The sequence below is a fragment of the Colias eurytheme genome, chromosome 8, assembly GCF_061535395.1.
Source record: "Colias eurytheme isolate Ceu_HAF_F1 chromosome 8, ilColEury1 Martin Lab GWU primary, whole genome shotgun sequence".
Lineage (NCBI taxonomy): Eukaryota > Metazoa > Arthropoda > Insecta > Lepidoptera > Pieridae > Colias > Colias eurytheme.
The window spans coordinates 3,896,443-3,911,229 of record NC_142987.1 but is presented as its reverse complement, the minus strand read 5'-3'; the positions used below and the strand labels follow the sequence as shown (position 1 = coordinate 3,911,229).

At 31.6% G+C, this 14,787-nt stretch overlaps 1 protein-coding gene across 1 annotated transcript; it reads left to right on the top strand.

Moving 5' to 3' along the window:
* The first annotated feature begins 862 nt into the window (after positions 1 to 862).
* Positions 863 to 10,863, top strand: ClC-b (chloride channel protein 7). Its single transcript, XM_090104528.1, has 15 exons — positions 863 to 1,249; positions 1,518 to 1,622; positions 1,694 to 1,892; positions 2,917 to 3,026; positions 3,320 to 3,463; positions 4,091 to 4,268; positions 5,903 to 6,052; positions 6,245 to 6,386; positions 6,638 to 6,776; positions 7,100 to 7,363; positions 7,660 to 7,836; positions 8,681 to 8,890; positions 9,220 to 9,390; positions 9,816 to 9,977; positions 10,273 to 10,863. Exons 1-15 carry the CDS (start codon positions 1,130 to 1,132, stop codon positions 10,372 to 10,374), a joined length of 2,373 nt encoding a protein of 790 aa, XP_089960654.1. The 5' UTR covers positions 863 to 1,129; the 3' UTR covers positions 10,375 to 10,863.
* The last annotated feature ends 3,924 nt before the right edge of the window (positions 10,864 to 14,787 follow it).

Sequence of the window (14,787 nt, the reverse complement as noted above, 5' to 3'; positions counted from 1 at the left end):
GTCAACCAAACGAACGAGCAAGCTACACACACATACACAAATACACCATTGTTTACGGTACGTTGAATATTGCGCGTGTAGGTATTATGGCGCTAGTGGTCTTCGAATTGACAATCTGATAAAAATGATAACGTTGTCAAAATGATTTCTGCTATCATTTTTATCATTATGCGTAGGATTTGAAAACAAATATTTTTGATAAATTACTGTAACTATTTTTAAGATTACTGGAACTAATCTTTCATTGAATAATTAATCAGATTTCGAATTAATGTACACAATAAACCTACATTCTTGTTTTTGTTTTATCAATATCGGTAAAAATGTTTAATGACTGATATTTAATTAATATGTATGCTTTAAATAAATTTGATTAGTGAAACAAATAGGTTTATCTTGGATTTATCTGAAATTTATCATTTGAAAAGAATAAGGTAGACCGTAGATGTACCTAGTTAGTAGGAATTAATTAATAAAATATCCACCGAGATTAAAATATATATATATATATATATATATATTTCCTTTAAGCTTTTACTGCATGCAACCATTTATAATGTATTGTTTAGGATATTAATTACTTTATAAATAAAATAGTGATTAATTGCACAACATTAAACAATAAAATATTGCAAAATATTAAAAAGTTTAGACGTAAAGTGTAATTTAAGTTCAAATACTTAAATTTATATTTTAGCTTGAAATAATTTATTTATTTTTTACTTTTTAAACTTTGTAATAATAATAAATTATTAAATAACATTCCTGACTACGGAACTTAAAAATTGTTGCAGTCAGTAGTTGACTTTGACAGATCTGGTACTGACTGATCAAGATTCAGGATGACAGTTGACACATGAATATGAATGTGCTAAGAATGACAACAATGTTGAGAGTATACAAAGAAATAAAAACATTTTTATCTTACTTTTATTGAAACTCGTGTACGCAATTTAAATTCAATTAAATTCTTATACCAAATTTCCTAAAATGGGTCAGTAACAGAAGTTCGAATAAGTGTTTTGTAAATACTAAAATTAATATGTACTTAAATTCGACATACATGTGAAGTGTTAGGATCAAATTCGTCTGTACTCTGTATTCAAAGTTTAGTAATAATTGTCTCAAAATGGAAAATTCTACTAATGACATCGTTAGTGAAAATACTTCTGATACGGCAAACTTAATTAGCAATGAAGAGGCTAGCACTTCAAACTATGCCCAATTAAATAAATCTTCTGACTTACAGGTACTTACCTACAATTTTTATTTTATGTTTTTGGGTATTTGAATGTTGAGTATGTGGACTTGAAAAATATTAATAACATTTTCTATCTTATGATGAGGATTGTTTCAACTTATATTTCTATAAATTAGTACTCATCCAGTGATTGAAGTCATTAAAAATCTTATTCATAATTGAAATACTTTAATGATGAATGAAAGACTTTATATGATTTATTAGACAGAGAATTGTCTATTGGCTGTTTCTCAAAGATTTATTGTACACACTGTAGGATTCTGGTGAAGAGGACATCCATGGTAGTCATGGGATTAGGCGCAGGCAGCCTGTACAAAAAATTACACCAGGCTCCATGAATATTTTGTCAGCTAAATATGAGGTTAGTGTATTTTTGAAACATTATCTAAAAATTTTTAGCAAATTAAAAAAAAATATCAATAATTTTTACAGAGTTTGGATTATGACACATGTGAAAACCACTTACTTCTAGATGAAGAAAGGAAAAGAGGTTATCCGTACATAGTCAAGAAGGACATAGCAAGATGGTTCATATTCCTTCTTATTGGTGTCATAACAGCGCTTATTGCTTTTATAATTGACATTTGTATTGAGGAATTCTCCAATATCAAATATGTACAGCTGAAGAAATGTATCCTTTTAAAAGTTTATATAAAACTTACATAAACTATTTTAACTATCTTAAGCAATATTATTTATTTGGATTTCATTATTTATTAAAAAATAGACACTATTTTATTACAAACTAGTGGTCCGTCCCGGCTTCACCCGTGGTACCTACATGTTTAAACTATCCTATCTCTCAAGTTGGATCGAACTGCACATGATGTGGGAATTTTATTATAATCTATTAAGGAGTCCATTGAGGACAAACATTGTGACACAAGATTTATATTATATATTAAGATTAGCTTCATCTTTAATAAGTTACATTATCATTTTCTTATCCTGGTATTACCTTGTAAAAGGTGAGACTACAGCTACTTATAAACATTTTGAGAAAAATTTAATATTGCAAATATCTTTATTGATTTATTTGATATAGTAGTTGTTGATTTAGAAGGTTTAAATTACCTATAATACCTAATGTAATATAGGAGGGTTTTTTTAAACAATTGCACGCCTCATAAGCGAAGCGTTGAGGTGGGTACTACTGTCACTTCGCGCAAAACATCTGATTTTTCAAACTTAAAATGTCTTTATGTATCATACATTGCACTTGTAAGATAATACATACACACACATATTAAGAAAAAACACTATTTTTAACGTTCATGATATTTTTGATGTCATTTTATTAAAACTAGTTAAAAAACAGTTTAAAAAAGTTCTGTCTTGGACGTCCGTGTGTCTGTATGTGCGGATCCTTTTTCTTGTTAACACGATAGCGACCGAAATACTTTACTAATCGAGTCTTTTTTTTTCTCTTACGCTTGAGTATGCTCAGGAATAGAACCCTTTCATTTTTCAGGGTCTGATTCGATGTGGTTTAATTGTTATTAAATAAACAAAAATAATAATTAATAAATATTTATTAAAAAAAAATTATGAGGCGTGCACTTTTGGATTTTCCAAATTATTTTTTATTCATATGGCGCAATAATTATTGTAATTTGACTCTGAATTATAATTTATTTCCCTAACAAAGTATACAGCTGTGGATAAATATGTGCTGTTAGATAAGCTATACATTCCATATTTGTTGTGGGTGTTGACGAATATATCAATTGTGTTCATTGGTAGCGTACTTGTTGCTTATGTAGAGGTAAGTTATTTCAATTCATTAATAACTTATATTATTCTCTATATATATATATTTCGATAGTGTTATATTATTCTTATTTTGAAATCGTAATATTTTATAACTTTAATTATTAATAGTGCTGCTGAAAAGATTTCGGTCTCTAGGATATTAAATGTAAGAAAAAATATTAAAAATTCAGAGCAATAAAAAAGTCAGCCAACCAGTTATTTTATATAATTTATAAATAAAACAATGATATACCTTAAAATAGACATATGTTTGTGCTTGTTTATTAACATAAATGTAATTTTCAGCCTGTAGCTGCAGGCAGTGGCATTCCCCAAGTGAAGTGTTACCTTAATGGAGTTAAAGTACCAAGAGTTGTAAGAATTAAGACTCTGATTGTGAAAGCAGTAGGAGTTATCACTGCTGTGGTTGGGGGATTAGCTGGTGGAAAGGTTTGTTTAAAAGAAACATACATTTTTTTTTTTACTTAAGATAGGGAACACAGATTCAGGAAGCGCGTTCCAGTCCCTAGCGGTTCGAATGAAGAATGTGGAATCGAACCGCTTAGTCCGGGTACATGGAACGTCCACCATATGGCGATGCCTAGAATCTGTGCGCCTCGACGATCGGTGGAAGAACGGGGATGGCGGAACAAGTTCGTGTAGTTCCGCAGCGCACTCACCAAAGTGTATCCGATAAACCGATAAGCTGGCCACTCTGCGACGATGAGCGAGGCTCTGGAGTTTTTTGCCTACTAGCTCATCATCAGGCTACATTATCTACATACAAAATCTTATTTTTGTAACATTCGTAAAGATTTTATTATAATTAACTTTTAACAGAACATCAGTTTTAGTGAATATATTATGGACATTAGTGAATATAGGGACATCTCATTATACAATTGAGCAGTCCTTTATCATTCCATTTTTTACAGTTGAATTCCTTGGACCAAAGATGTTAGAAATATCCTTGTCACACACCATCATCTGTATTATAAAGAATAAGTAACTGATAGATAAAAAATACGAAAAATGAAAAAAAATGTTTTAATCACAAATGTTTTTGGATATTTGCAGGAAGGGCCAATGATACACAGTGGGGCTGTGGTAGCGGCGGGTATTTCTCAAGGCAAAAGCACGACATTTAACCACGACTTTAAAATATTCCAATATTTCCGCGAAGATCACGAAAAGAGAGATTTTGTTTCTGGAGGAGCTGCGGCTGGTGTTTCAGCGGCTTTTGGAGCTCCTATTGGTAATTTTTAATTTATTTGATTCAATATACTAGTTTTCAAAGGGACTCAGAGCCACCAAATAAGTTTCTTTGGATTTAAAAAAATAACATTGGTAGTTTTCCAATTACAGAGCATAATGCGACTCAGTGGCGCACAATGCCGAATTATGCTGATGCTTCATTCGAACGTGAATTAGTTTTCAAATGCACCAAGTATATTCCTGTAAACAAATTTGTTTGTAGATTCGAATTCTAAAATGAAATTGTATTCACATTTTAAATGTGAAATATGAAAAAAAGTCAATGTTTGTAGAGATTGTCTAATCTAAAAATGAACGCCCCTCCACTAAACTTAATTGTTTCAATGTGTGAGGACAAATAATTATTGAACCACTTTATATGTGTGCGCGCGTCGATTCTACTGCAAACTTTGACACTCGCGCACTGATTTGTCAACTAATCGGGCGATCAGTTCAGGTGCCTAGCATTGTATGGCGGGGAGAGCGCGCTATGTACGGAATGACACGTCCGTTCTGTCGTGCATCGCGTCATTTATGCACTAGTTGGCCAACTAGTCCTGTCGTTCGGGCATGGTCTGGACTGGAGGACTGAACGACCAATGAGGCAGACCAATTTGTGTGTATTGCGTCTATACACGTACTTTGAATGTGAGCGTAAACACAGTGGAGGGGCGTTCATTTTTAGATTAGACAATCTCTACCTTCATCCAAACTTATACAGGGTGTCTCAAAAGAAAGTTTATATTTTGTGGATGAATAAAAAAAAAAGTAAGCGGTGTATTGAAAAAATGTTTATTAATTATTAATAATATGGGAATTTATTTAATAAAAATAATATCGTCCAAATGCAGTCCATTGCGTTCACGGCACTCATTTAATCGAACACTAAAAATTATTTATGACAGCTCGGCAGGTAGACGCAGTGATGGCTGCCATTTCGTGTCGGATATTTTCTTTTAAATGCACTAGAGAAGTTGGTTTTTTGGCATACACTTTAGATTCAAGATACCCCACAAGAAAAAGTCCATGGGAGTTAAATCAGGGCTGCGTGGAGGCCAATTTATATCACCCGTATTTATTTTTTTAACACAATTTGAATTAACTTTGATTATTTCGAAAAAACTACAATAAAACGAAAGCTTCAAATTTTTTTCCAACAATTAATAATATTACTAACGATCATATATAAACAAAACATTTCGATCAATGGCATCGATAGTATACACCGCCTACTTGTATTTGTAATTTATCATTGTTTTCCTTGGTTGGGTCACCTGGAAGAGATGGCTCTGTAGCCATAAGGTCACCCATTGTGCAATTTGTTTGTATCGTATTTTATGTTATTTCTTTCAACTGGTGTGTGCAATAAAGAATTCATTCATTCATTCATTCATTCATCGATTGCACGCATCAATTCACGCGCATTACTTTTAAGAGTGCTCGATTGTGCGAAGCGTTGCTGTAGTTGAAAAATTCAACGTTAAGCATTATGCCGCATAATGCGCTCTAGTGCTGTGCGATTTTTCGTGTAAAACGGGGATTATTACACGAAAAATAAATATCTAGAGAAAAAATTGACAGTTCAAAATCTCATAATTTTTTAAAATTTGTATAAAAAAGTTAAAATTTTTCAAGGTGGTGTCTTGTTTTCTCTGGAAGAAGGTACAAGTTTCTGGAACCAAGCATTAACATGGCGAACATTTTTCGGTACTGTTGTCTCTACTTTCACACTGAACTTTGCTCTATCGGCCTATCATGGACATCCCGGAGATCTAAGTTATCCTGGTATGTTGATTTTAATTAACAAATGTATGTACATATTACCTTTTGTCACGCGGTTTCTCTCGAGAAAACGCAAAAAATCATCAAATCTTTAATATTGTGTGGTATAGCTGGGTCAATTTTTATTATTTATGAGTAGAAAATATTATACTAATCAATTACCTATGAATAGACTATTGATACAGTTTTTTTTAGGTTTATTGAATCTCGGGAAAATGGAGCCATTCCCCTACCAAATTTATGAACTGCCAGTGTTTATTGTCTTTGGCATAATTGGTGGGTTGTTGGGAGCTCTATGGAATTTTATTAACTACAAGTTAGCAGTTTTTAGAATAAGGTAAATATTTTTTAAGTAATGTAAAAATATTATTCCAAAGTATATAATGATTAATGATACTAAATATTCAAATTTAAATATGCTACCAAAGTTGCTCTATCTCACCTGTAAAGTGTTCGCATAATATTATAAATGAATCCTGTTTTATATCCGTTAAAAAATCACCCGTTAAAATACAAAATCATATTATCAATATCAATTTACTTAGGAGAAAAAAAATTGTAGTAAGTATTATTTAATTTTATTTTTAGGTATGTAGGTACACCTTGGTTACGTGTTGTGGAGGCATGCTTAGTGGCTTGTGTTAGCGCCACATGTGGGTTTCTTATGATGTTCCTTCTAAACGATTGTCGTCCGCTCGGAGAAGACCCTACTAAAGTACCCCTACAAGTATGTATCTTATTCAGCTGAAGCATATAGATAATAAAATGTAGTGATTTGCAAATTTTTTCACGGTACAAATTCATAATTTTGAAAACATTATTAAAAATAACCTTTAACTCAAAATTTTATTTATTCAATTTAAATTATTTTGTAGCGTTTCATCCCGTTGTTTCTTTTTAAGTGTATAATTATTTTGCGCGTCGAGGAGTGAAAAAAATAATTACATTCATCACCTTGAAATGACATACCTAGTGGCGAAAGTAGATTTTTTGTAGCTTTTTTTTTTAATTAACAAAAAAAAATACATTTTTTTTAAATATTTTCCTTAGCTATACTGCGCGGACGGCGAGTACAACGCGCTAGCGGCAATTTGGTTCCAAACGCCCGAAGCGTCAGTCCGCTCATTCCTTCACGACCCGCTCGGTTCATACAAACCATTATCACTACTTGTGTTCGTTATCAGTTACTTTCTACTCTCCACGTGGACGTTTGGTCTCGCTGTATCTAGTGGACTGTTTATACCGAATCTGTTAACGGGCGCCGCGTGGGGAAGGCTTTTGGCCATTTGGATACAATACGCGATACCGTCTACGGTAAGTTGAATACTTGAATAAAAAGAAATATGAAAAAAAAATTTTTTTGTTGTCTGTACGCATTGTATGAATAATTTTTAATTATTGAAAATAATTTATTTTAGAGATTTGTAAGGAAATACGTAAGTATTTCATAATCCTATTTCTTTTGCGATCGAAAAGTATAATATAGAGAAATGATATGCCTTACTTATATAAACTTTAATGTAAGCAAACTTATTACTATACAATCTATCAAGCATTCCAATTATATTTCCTTTATTATGTTTGTCATGTCAAAATTCTTATTTTTGTAGAGTATAAACCCAGCGAAATACGCTTTGATCGGCGCTGCAGCACAACTAGGTGGTGTGGTGCGGATGACCATATCTTTGACGGTCATTATCATTGAGACAACTGGTCAGATTTCCAATGCTCTGCCTATTATCATCACGCTGGTAGTGGCAAAGTGGACTGGGGACTTCTTTAACGAGGTTTGTGCCTTTGTTATTAACTTTGACTAGGATAGAGCATGATTTGATGATTAGCTTAGAACTGACATAATCATAGATAGATTACAATTTACATTGACTTGCATTAAATTACTACCTACTTAAGTTAATAATCGTCATATATGATAAGTTAGAGTATGTAGTAGTTTAATTATTATCTATGCTCAAACATAACCAAACTCAAAAAATTCACACAATAAATCTGAAATACTTTTTCAACTTAATAATAACAGTACGTGAAATATCCGCATCCAATTGACGGGTATTTCAGAAAACTCACTCTTGCTTTAAATGATATTTTTACAAAAACCAGGGTATATACGGCATCCACATGAAGTGAAACTTCTTTAGTCACTTTGAGAGTAAAATTTCAAGGTCGCGTTATGGCAATAACGTCACGTTATGGAGTAAGGTTTCGGTTTATTTGAATCTTGCCAAAGAAGTTTCACTTCTGACACGAGTACTCGGCACACACGCTCATTTTCAGATGTTTATTTTATGCCAATGACATTTTTACAATATCCAGGGTATATACGAAATCCATATCCAACTAGCAGGAGTGCCCCTCCTAGCATGGGAACCGCCCCCCCTCGCGCACGTGTACGCGTCCGAAGTGATGTCACACGGCACACCCGGTGTTGTTATTGAAGTAAAACTTCTTTAGGCGCGTTGAGCGTCATTGCAATACCGTCACGTACCACACGACTAAGGCGACGGTTTTGGTATCTTTCAATCTTGCCAAAGAAGTTTCACTTCTGACACATATTCACGGCACACACGCTCTTTTTCATTTATTTTACGCCAATGACATTTTTACACTATCCAGGGTATATACGACATCCACATTCAACTAGCCGGGGTTCCGCTCTTAGCATGGGAACCGCCGCCTCTTGCTCACAACGTGTACGCGTCCGAAGTAATGTCGCACCCTGTGTTCACGCTACGGGCGGTGGAAAATGTCGGCCATATTGTCGAGATATTGAAATTGGTGTCGTACAACGGCTTTCCCGTTGTCGATCCGCCGCTGGCTGATGATGTAAGTAAATGGCTAAGTATATAGAAGAATTAGAAGATTTACAAGAATAAGATGTCTTTAAGTAGCCTATATCACTCTAGCATAACTATTTCCAGGCACAAAAATCATAATATAATTGCTCATTTGCAACGTGAAAGAAAGAAAAAGAAAATAAACCCTCTTGGATTTATAATATTAGTAAGGATGCAAATTGTTTTAACAAATATTTTTTAATCATTTTTTGTTACAACTTTTGGTGTTATCAATATCATATTGAAAATAGTCCTAGAGACTACAGAGAAATAATTACAACAATATGTAACGACTACATTTTATAATCTAAATTTTAGGCTGAAGTGACGACTTATAAGCGGTTACGAGGTCTAATACTCCGCTCGCAATTAATCGTGCTCATACAGAACAAGATTTACAACGAAAATGCGAACACAACATGGTCTAACTTCAATGTGGACATGAATATGTTTAGGATGGAATATCCAAGATACCCTTCTATTGAGGAAGTAAGTATAGAGCTTATTGCATCACTTTAAATTATGATAAGAAAGTTTGAAATGTGTTTTTAGCTTATATTGTTTAGTTTTTAAAGGTGATATTTATTATCCTCTTGGTGTATTTTTCTAGGCTTCATTTAAATTTAAATTATAAAGAATATTGCATGAGATCAGTTTCAGAGCAAACATCTATGTTCATCACACAAATATTTGCCCTGGTTGGGAATCAAACCCACGACCTCTGGCTTGGAAGGCAGGGCCACTACCAACCAAGCCTGTCAGTCAAATCAATGAATGCCAAAGAAGTTTACTTCTGACACGTGTGCTCGCACACACACTCTTTTTTTTTAGTTAAATATACCCCGATCATCTTTATGTATAGTCTATTTATCTATATTTATAGACCATGTTATTTACTAAATAAATAATTTCAGTTGGAAATAGCAGACTGGGAAAAGACGTGCACAATAGACTTACGTCCGTTTATGAATCCGTCTCCATATACCTTGCCACATCGAGCATCTCTACCGAGGCTGTTTAGGCTTTTCAGAGCTCTCGGATTACGACATCTGCCTATTGTTAATGATGTCAATGAGGTAAAATTATATTAATACTGAATACCTGAGTGTATCAGTTTTGTAAATTCATCAAAGATTTAAATTTTTAAAGGATATAAAAAACTCAATCACTTGAAGGGATTCGGACCCGCGTCTAATGCCATAAAACAAAAATATCAAATTCATCAAAGATTATAATATATGCATTAATGGGCAAAACAATATTGCTTTTATTACTGTTTTATGTTGAATTTATTTCTGCTCAGTTACATATTGCTTTATAATAAAATTGATAAATGAACAAGTGTTTCAACTCAAAAAAACTTTTTTTCAGGTGGTGGGAATGGTAACTCGGAAAGATATAGCAAGGTACAGAGTATGGAGGCATAGAGGACACATGGGAATGGAAGAATTATTACTTTCTAGTGAAATTTAAATGTTCTACTTTTATACAAAACCTATTGACATTGTGAATTTATAAAATATGCAGTTGAATGAAAATCTAAATTAAGTTATAATTATTAGTCTAAGCAACTTACTGAGGATCATAATTATTTAAGTGTAGAAATGCCAATATTTTATTATTGTTTAACTAATAAGTAAAGTATATGTATCTAAAGTATTTTGACATAGAGCTGTGAAATAATTTTATTGATATTAATCAATTTGGGTATAGTTCTTAGGGGCTTGTTACTCATACTAATTTAGGAACACTCTTCTGTAATCTGATTTCATTTAATTTCATATCGTTATTTGAATAATTTACCAAAGATACCTATCAGATAATTAATCATAATATTTTGTTGCATTGCATTCAATCACTGTTAAATATATATTAATTTAAGGAAATCTATATTATATTTACATGGAAGAATTATTTATGTAAATAAAAAATAAAGTAAGTAAATCGTGTTTTATTCTTTTGCTCATAAGATTAATATACTACTACAATTAGGTACTTATTACACCATGAAGTAGTAACAGTAGAAATTATCTTCATCAACAAAATGGTAGTCCTATTCTCATTTAATGTCCTTTAATTATTAACAAATAGTTCCCAGCCGATGCCAGCCCACAAATTGATGAACAATATAACAGGTAGAATAACCAATATCAACAGTATATAATTCACATATTCATCCATTATATATTTTATAGTAAAAGATATCAGATTTATTTGATTTTTCTCTACAAATCGTCGATTGTTCGAAGATTATGAGGAATTATCTTTTACTTGTATGCTGCAAAGCAAACTGCAATATTTACAAATTTTTCAAAAATTATCACAATTCAAAATGAAAATGATATCCAATGTCAAAATTTAAATTTCTGTCGCTTGTCATTTGTCAATGTCAAATTAGTAGGCACCACAGAACAGTAAAATTTAACTGTTCTGTGGTCGGCTCCTAATAATATTGCCAATTTGCAAGAAACATGTTCAGGTGTCTAACATTGAGTTACATGTACTACGTACCTAATAATAATAATATAGGTCTACCAGAATCTGATGGCATCACAGGATGGCATATTTATATTTTAAAAATAAAAGATTTTCATGTGGCAACTTTATTTGACAACTATCAAATTGGTTGTCAAATTATTGTGTTGATGATTAATTTTTAGGATTTTGTCTTCAAAATCTTCGAAATGTCGATAAAACCGCTGCGACCACAAGCAAGAGGTGTTGTTTACAATGTGTATAGAAAAACATTCGATGAAGAAGGGTCAAAAACATCACAATTTTCAATTTTAAAGCGCGTGAAAGATTTTATTGCTAAGTTGGACTTACCCGTTTTGATACTTTAAATTAAAAATGTTATAAATAGGTAACTATAATTTTGTTTGTTGATTAAAATATAATTTTATGAAAACTTATTACAGGAGTTTCCATTCTTGGCTATTTGTCAAGTCCAAGGTGTACAAGTCAATTTTATAATGTGTTAATACTTACGAAAATAAACATGATTTTATTTTATTATTGTTTTATTTTATAAAAAATTATAAACAATCGTTAATTAATATAGTAAATAAGTTTTGATCTGCATTATCATTACATCCATATTTTCACATGCCATAATGATATACATATATTCAAAATATATAGGTATGTGTAAATACATAATATTACGTGGATATCTCATTATTAAATACAGTATTATCCACTAATGATATTGAGGACAAAATAAAAATACGCAGTATCAAAATCGTTCAGTCCATTTTCCCTAGGGTTGCACACTCAAAATTTTGATTTCCCTAATTGCCATCAGATTCTGGTTTACCTATACCACAGATTAGAGAATAGTTACTTCGTAACCTATACCTAATGGTGTCTATAGTCCTTTCCACCCTCGGAGCAATTATCAAGCCTGGAGAAGTAACAATTAATTGAACAATCAAGCACTAGTTTGGCCCTTTTGGCTTATGGCAAAATGTCATGCGAAAAAAGAGGACAGATATATGTCAGTTCGACAGTTTGAAATGACATGTAACCATATCAATTTGTTTTAGTGACCAGTCTGGTCACTAACGCATGGTGATTTTAATTATTGTTTTTGAAGTGAAAAACGTGTTTTCTAGTTTCTTATGTTATTTTCTGAAAAGATAATTTACTAAAGATTACATGGCTTGTGTTGTTCACGGCTGTAAAAGCCGTAGTACTGGGAAATCGGATGAAGATTGGAATTTGTCTTTTCACAGGTTAGTGTTTTGATCATTTTTTTTGTTAATTGTATTATAAATAAGTTAATTTACGTTATTTTCATAATCATCTATGTTTTATCTAACCGTAATCATTGAAATGAAATCATAATCAGCTTAGTTTTTAGAAAAAATGCAAAATATAACTTCCATAGTGTTGTGCAATTATCGATACTTGAGTATTTGCAGGTACTATCTTAGTAGTACTTCATTGATAATGACTGCTTTAGGTTAGGAGAAAAAAAAAAAAGGTATTTAAGTATGGATTTTATTGTTATTTGCAGGTTTCTGGCTTGAGAAAAATTAAAAGATGTTTGGGTTAAAGCTATAGCACAGGGAAAATTGGAAGCCTTCAAAACATTCTCGGCCTCGTTCAAATCATTTCGAATCAGACGGGAAGAAAAGTAAAGTGCTTTGCAGAGATGCTGTGCCACAAGTTTAAGGTGGCATCTATTTTAAATAATAAATATTGTAATTTGTTAATTAAGTATCGAAATAAAATGTTGTAAAAAAAATTTTTAAATTTTATTTGTTTTATTTGAAGCAATTTATTTTAAACTTTTACCAATTTTTTCCTGTGGGAATGAGTTATTTTCCCGCGGTAAATTGTAGCCTATATGTTATTCTGATGTTTAATCTATAATAATATGTATAATTGTAAAGTTCCATAAAAACTCATTCAGTAGTTTTTTCGTGAAAGAATAACAAATGTCCATTCTTATATATTTTTGCTTTTATAATATTAGTAGGATACGATTATTGATTTGTAAAAAGATCTACTAGGTGGAAGTCAGATTCGCGCACGAATGGTTCCGTATAATTCTATGAATGAATCTATGAAAAGAGGAAAGAAAACGTACCTTTTTACGAAACCATAAAAAACAACCTAAACCGAAATATCTAATAATATTTTTTTATAAATACCACTACCATACAATGCAAGGCAGTCAATACGCATCGTAAATGAATAATTCCAAATTAAACGAATCTTAAAATTTGGAATTACCTATCCATAATTCAAAATTAAAAGAATCTTAAATTATCTTCAAGCAATTTTATAACTTAATTTTTTTATTTATCGATATTTTAGTATTCGATAAAGTGGCAAGCACTACCTTTTTAGAACAAAAAGTGGCTACATGTGGATTTGAATGCCAAGCCGATAACAGTGTGTTGTCTCTTTCTATCGCATTAATTAGGGTATTGAATAAAAGAGAGCCACTATATAAGAAACGTTCAATTAATTGTTACTTCTCCAGGCTTGTTAATTGCTCCGAGTTTCCACCTAAGATGATTTCTGTGACACATCGATTTTTGACACGTGTAGAGATGTCGGTTACTGAAATCGTATCAATTGTTTCCGATAATCGATAATATTCTATATGGAAATGAAATCAATTTGAATAAAGTACCAAAATTAGTTTTTTCGGCATTTCGCCAACAATTAACTAAGGAAGCTTAGCAAACAACAGCAACAAAAAGTCAACAATAACAATTAGTAAAAATAACAGAATACCACGTAAAGTATCAATATAAAAATGCAACTTGTATACAAGGCTGACGTACTCGTACAGACGATTGACTCGATTGACAAACGATCACAAGATGGGCGCCGATTATATGATTTTCCAACTCTATGATTTTTCAACGATCCATTTCATGTACACGAATTGCGTAGGTATTATATTTTTGTGTTATTTTATTTTATTTTTCATTATATTAAACTAAACAATACTGTTTTTGATTTATAAGCTTAAGATGTTTCATTTTTTTATTTTTGGTAATAATGCCGCCATAAAATAAAAATATTATACACTAAAATTATTTTGACTTTTTAAACATAAAATACGTAATTCGGAACACGATGAAGTGTCACAGGAATCATCCTAAATGAAAAGGACTATAATTAATATCTTCTTTGCTCTAATGTTATGCTTGCTTTAACGTTTCGTTTCGTTTTACAAACTCAATTCAGTTCTTGTATGCATTGCATAGGATTGTCAATCAAGATTTTGATGATTGAAGATTCATCTTAATAAAAACGACAGCCCCCGCGAATCGCTTTTCATAAAGTATAAACTACAAAATCATCATACATGAAAAAAAAACACAATTGAATATATTATATTTTATTAAATTAAACATACAATCA

Excerpts from the sequence above, each read along its gene's own strand:
- ClC-b (XM_090104528.1), top strand. The coding sequence starts at position 1,130 with ATGGAAAATTCTACTAATGACATCGTTAGTGAAAATACTTCTGATACG. Across the intron at positions 1,250-1,517 it reads ATAAATCTTCTGACTTACAG|GATTCTGGTGAAGAGGACAT; the intron begins GTACTTACCTAC and ends TACACACTGTAG. Across the intron at positions 1,623-1,693 it reads TTTTGTCAGCTAAATATGAG|AGTTTGGATTATGACACATG; the intron begins GTTAGTGTATTT and ends TAATTTTTACAG.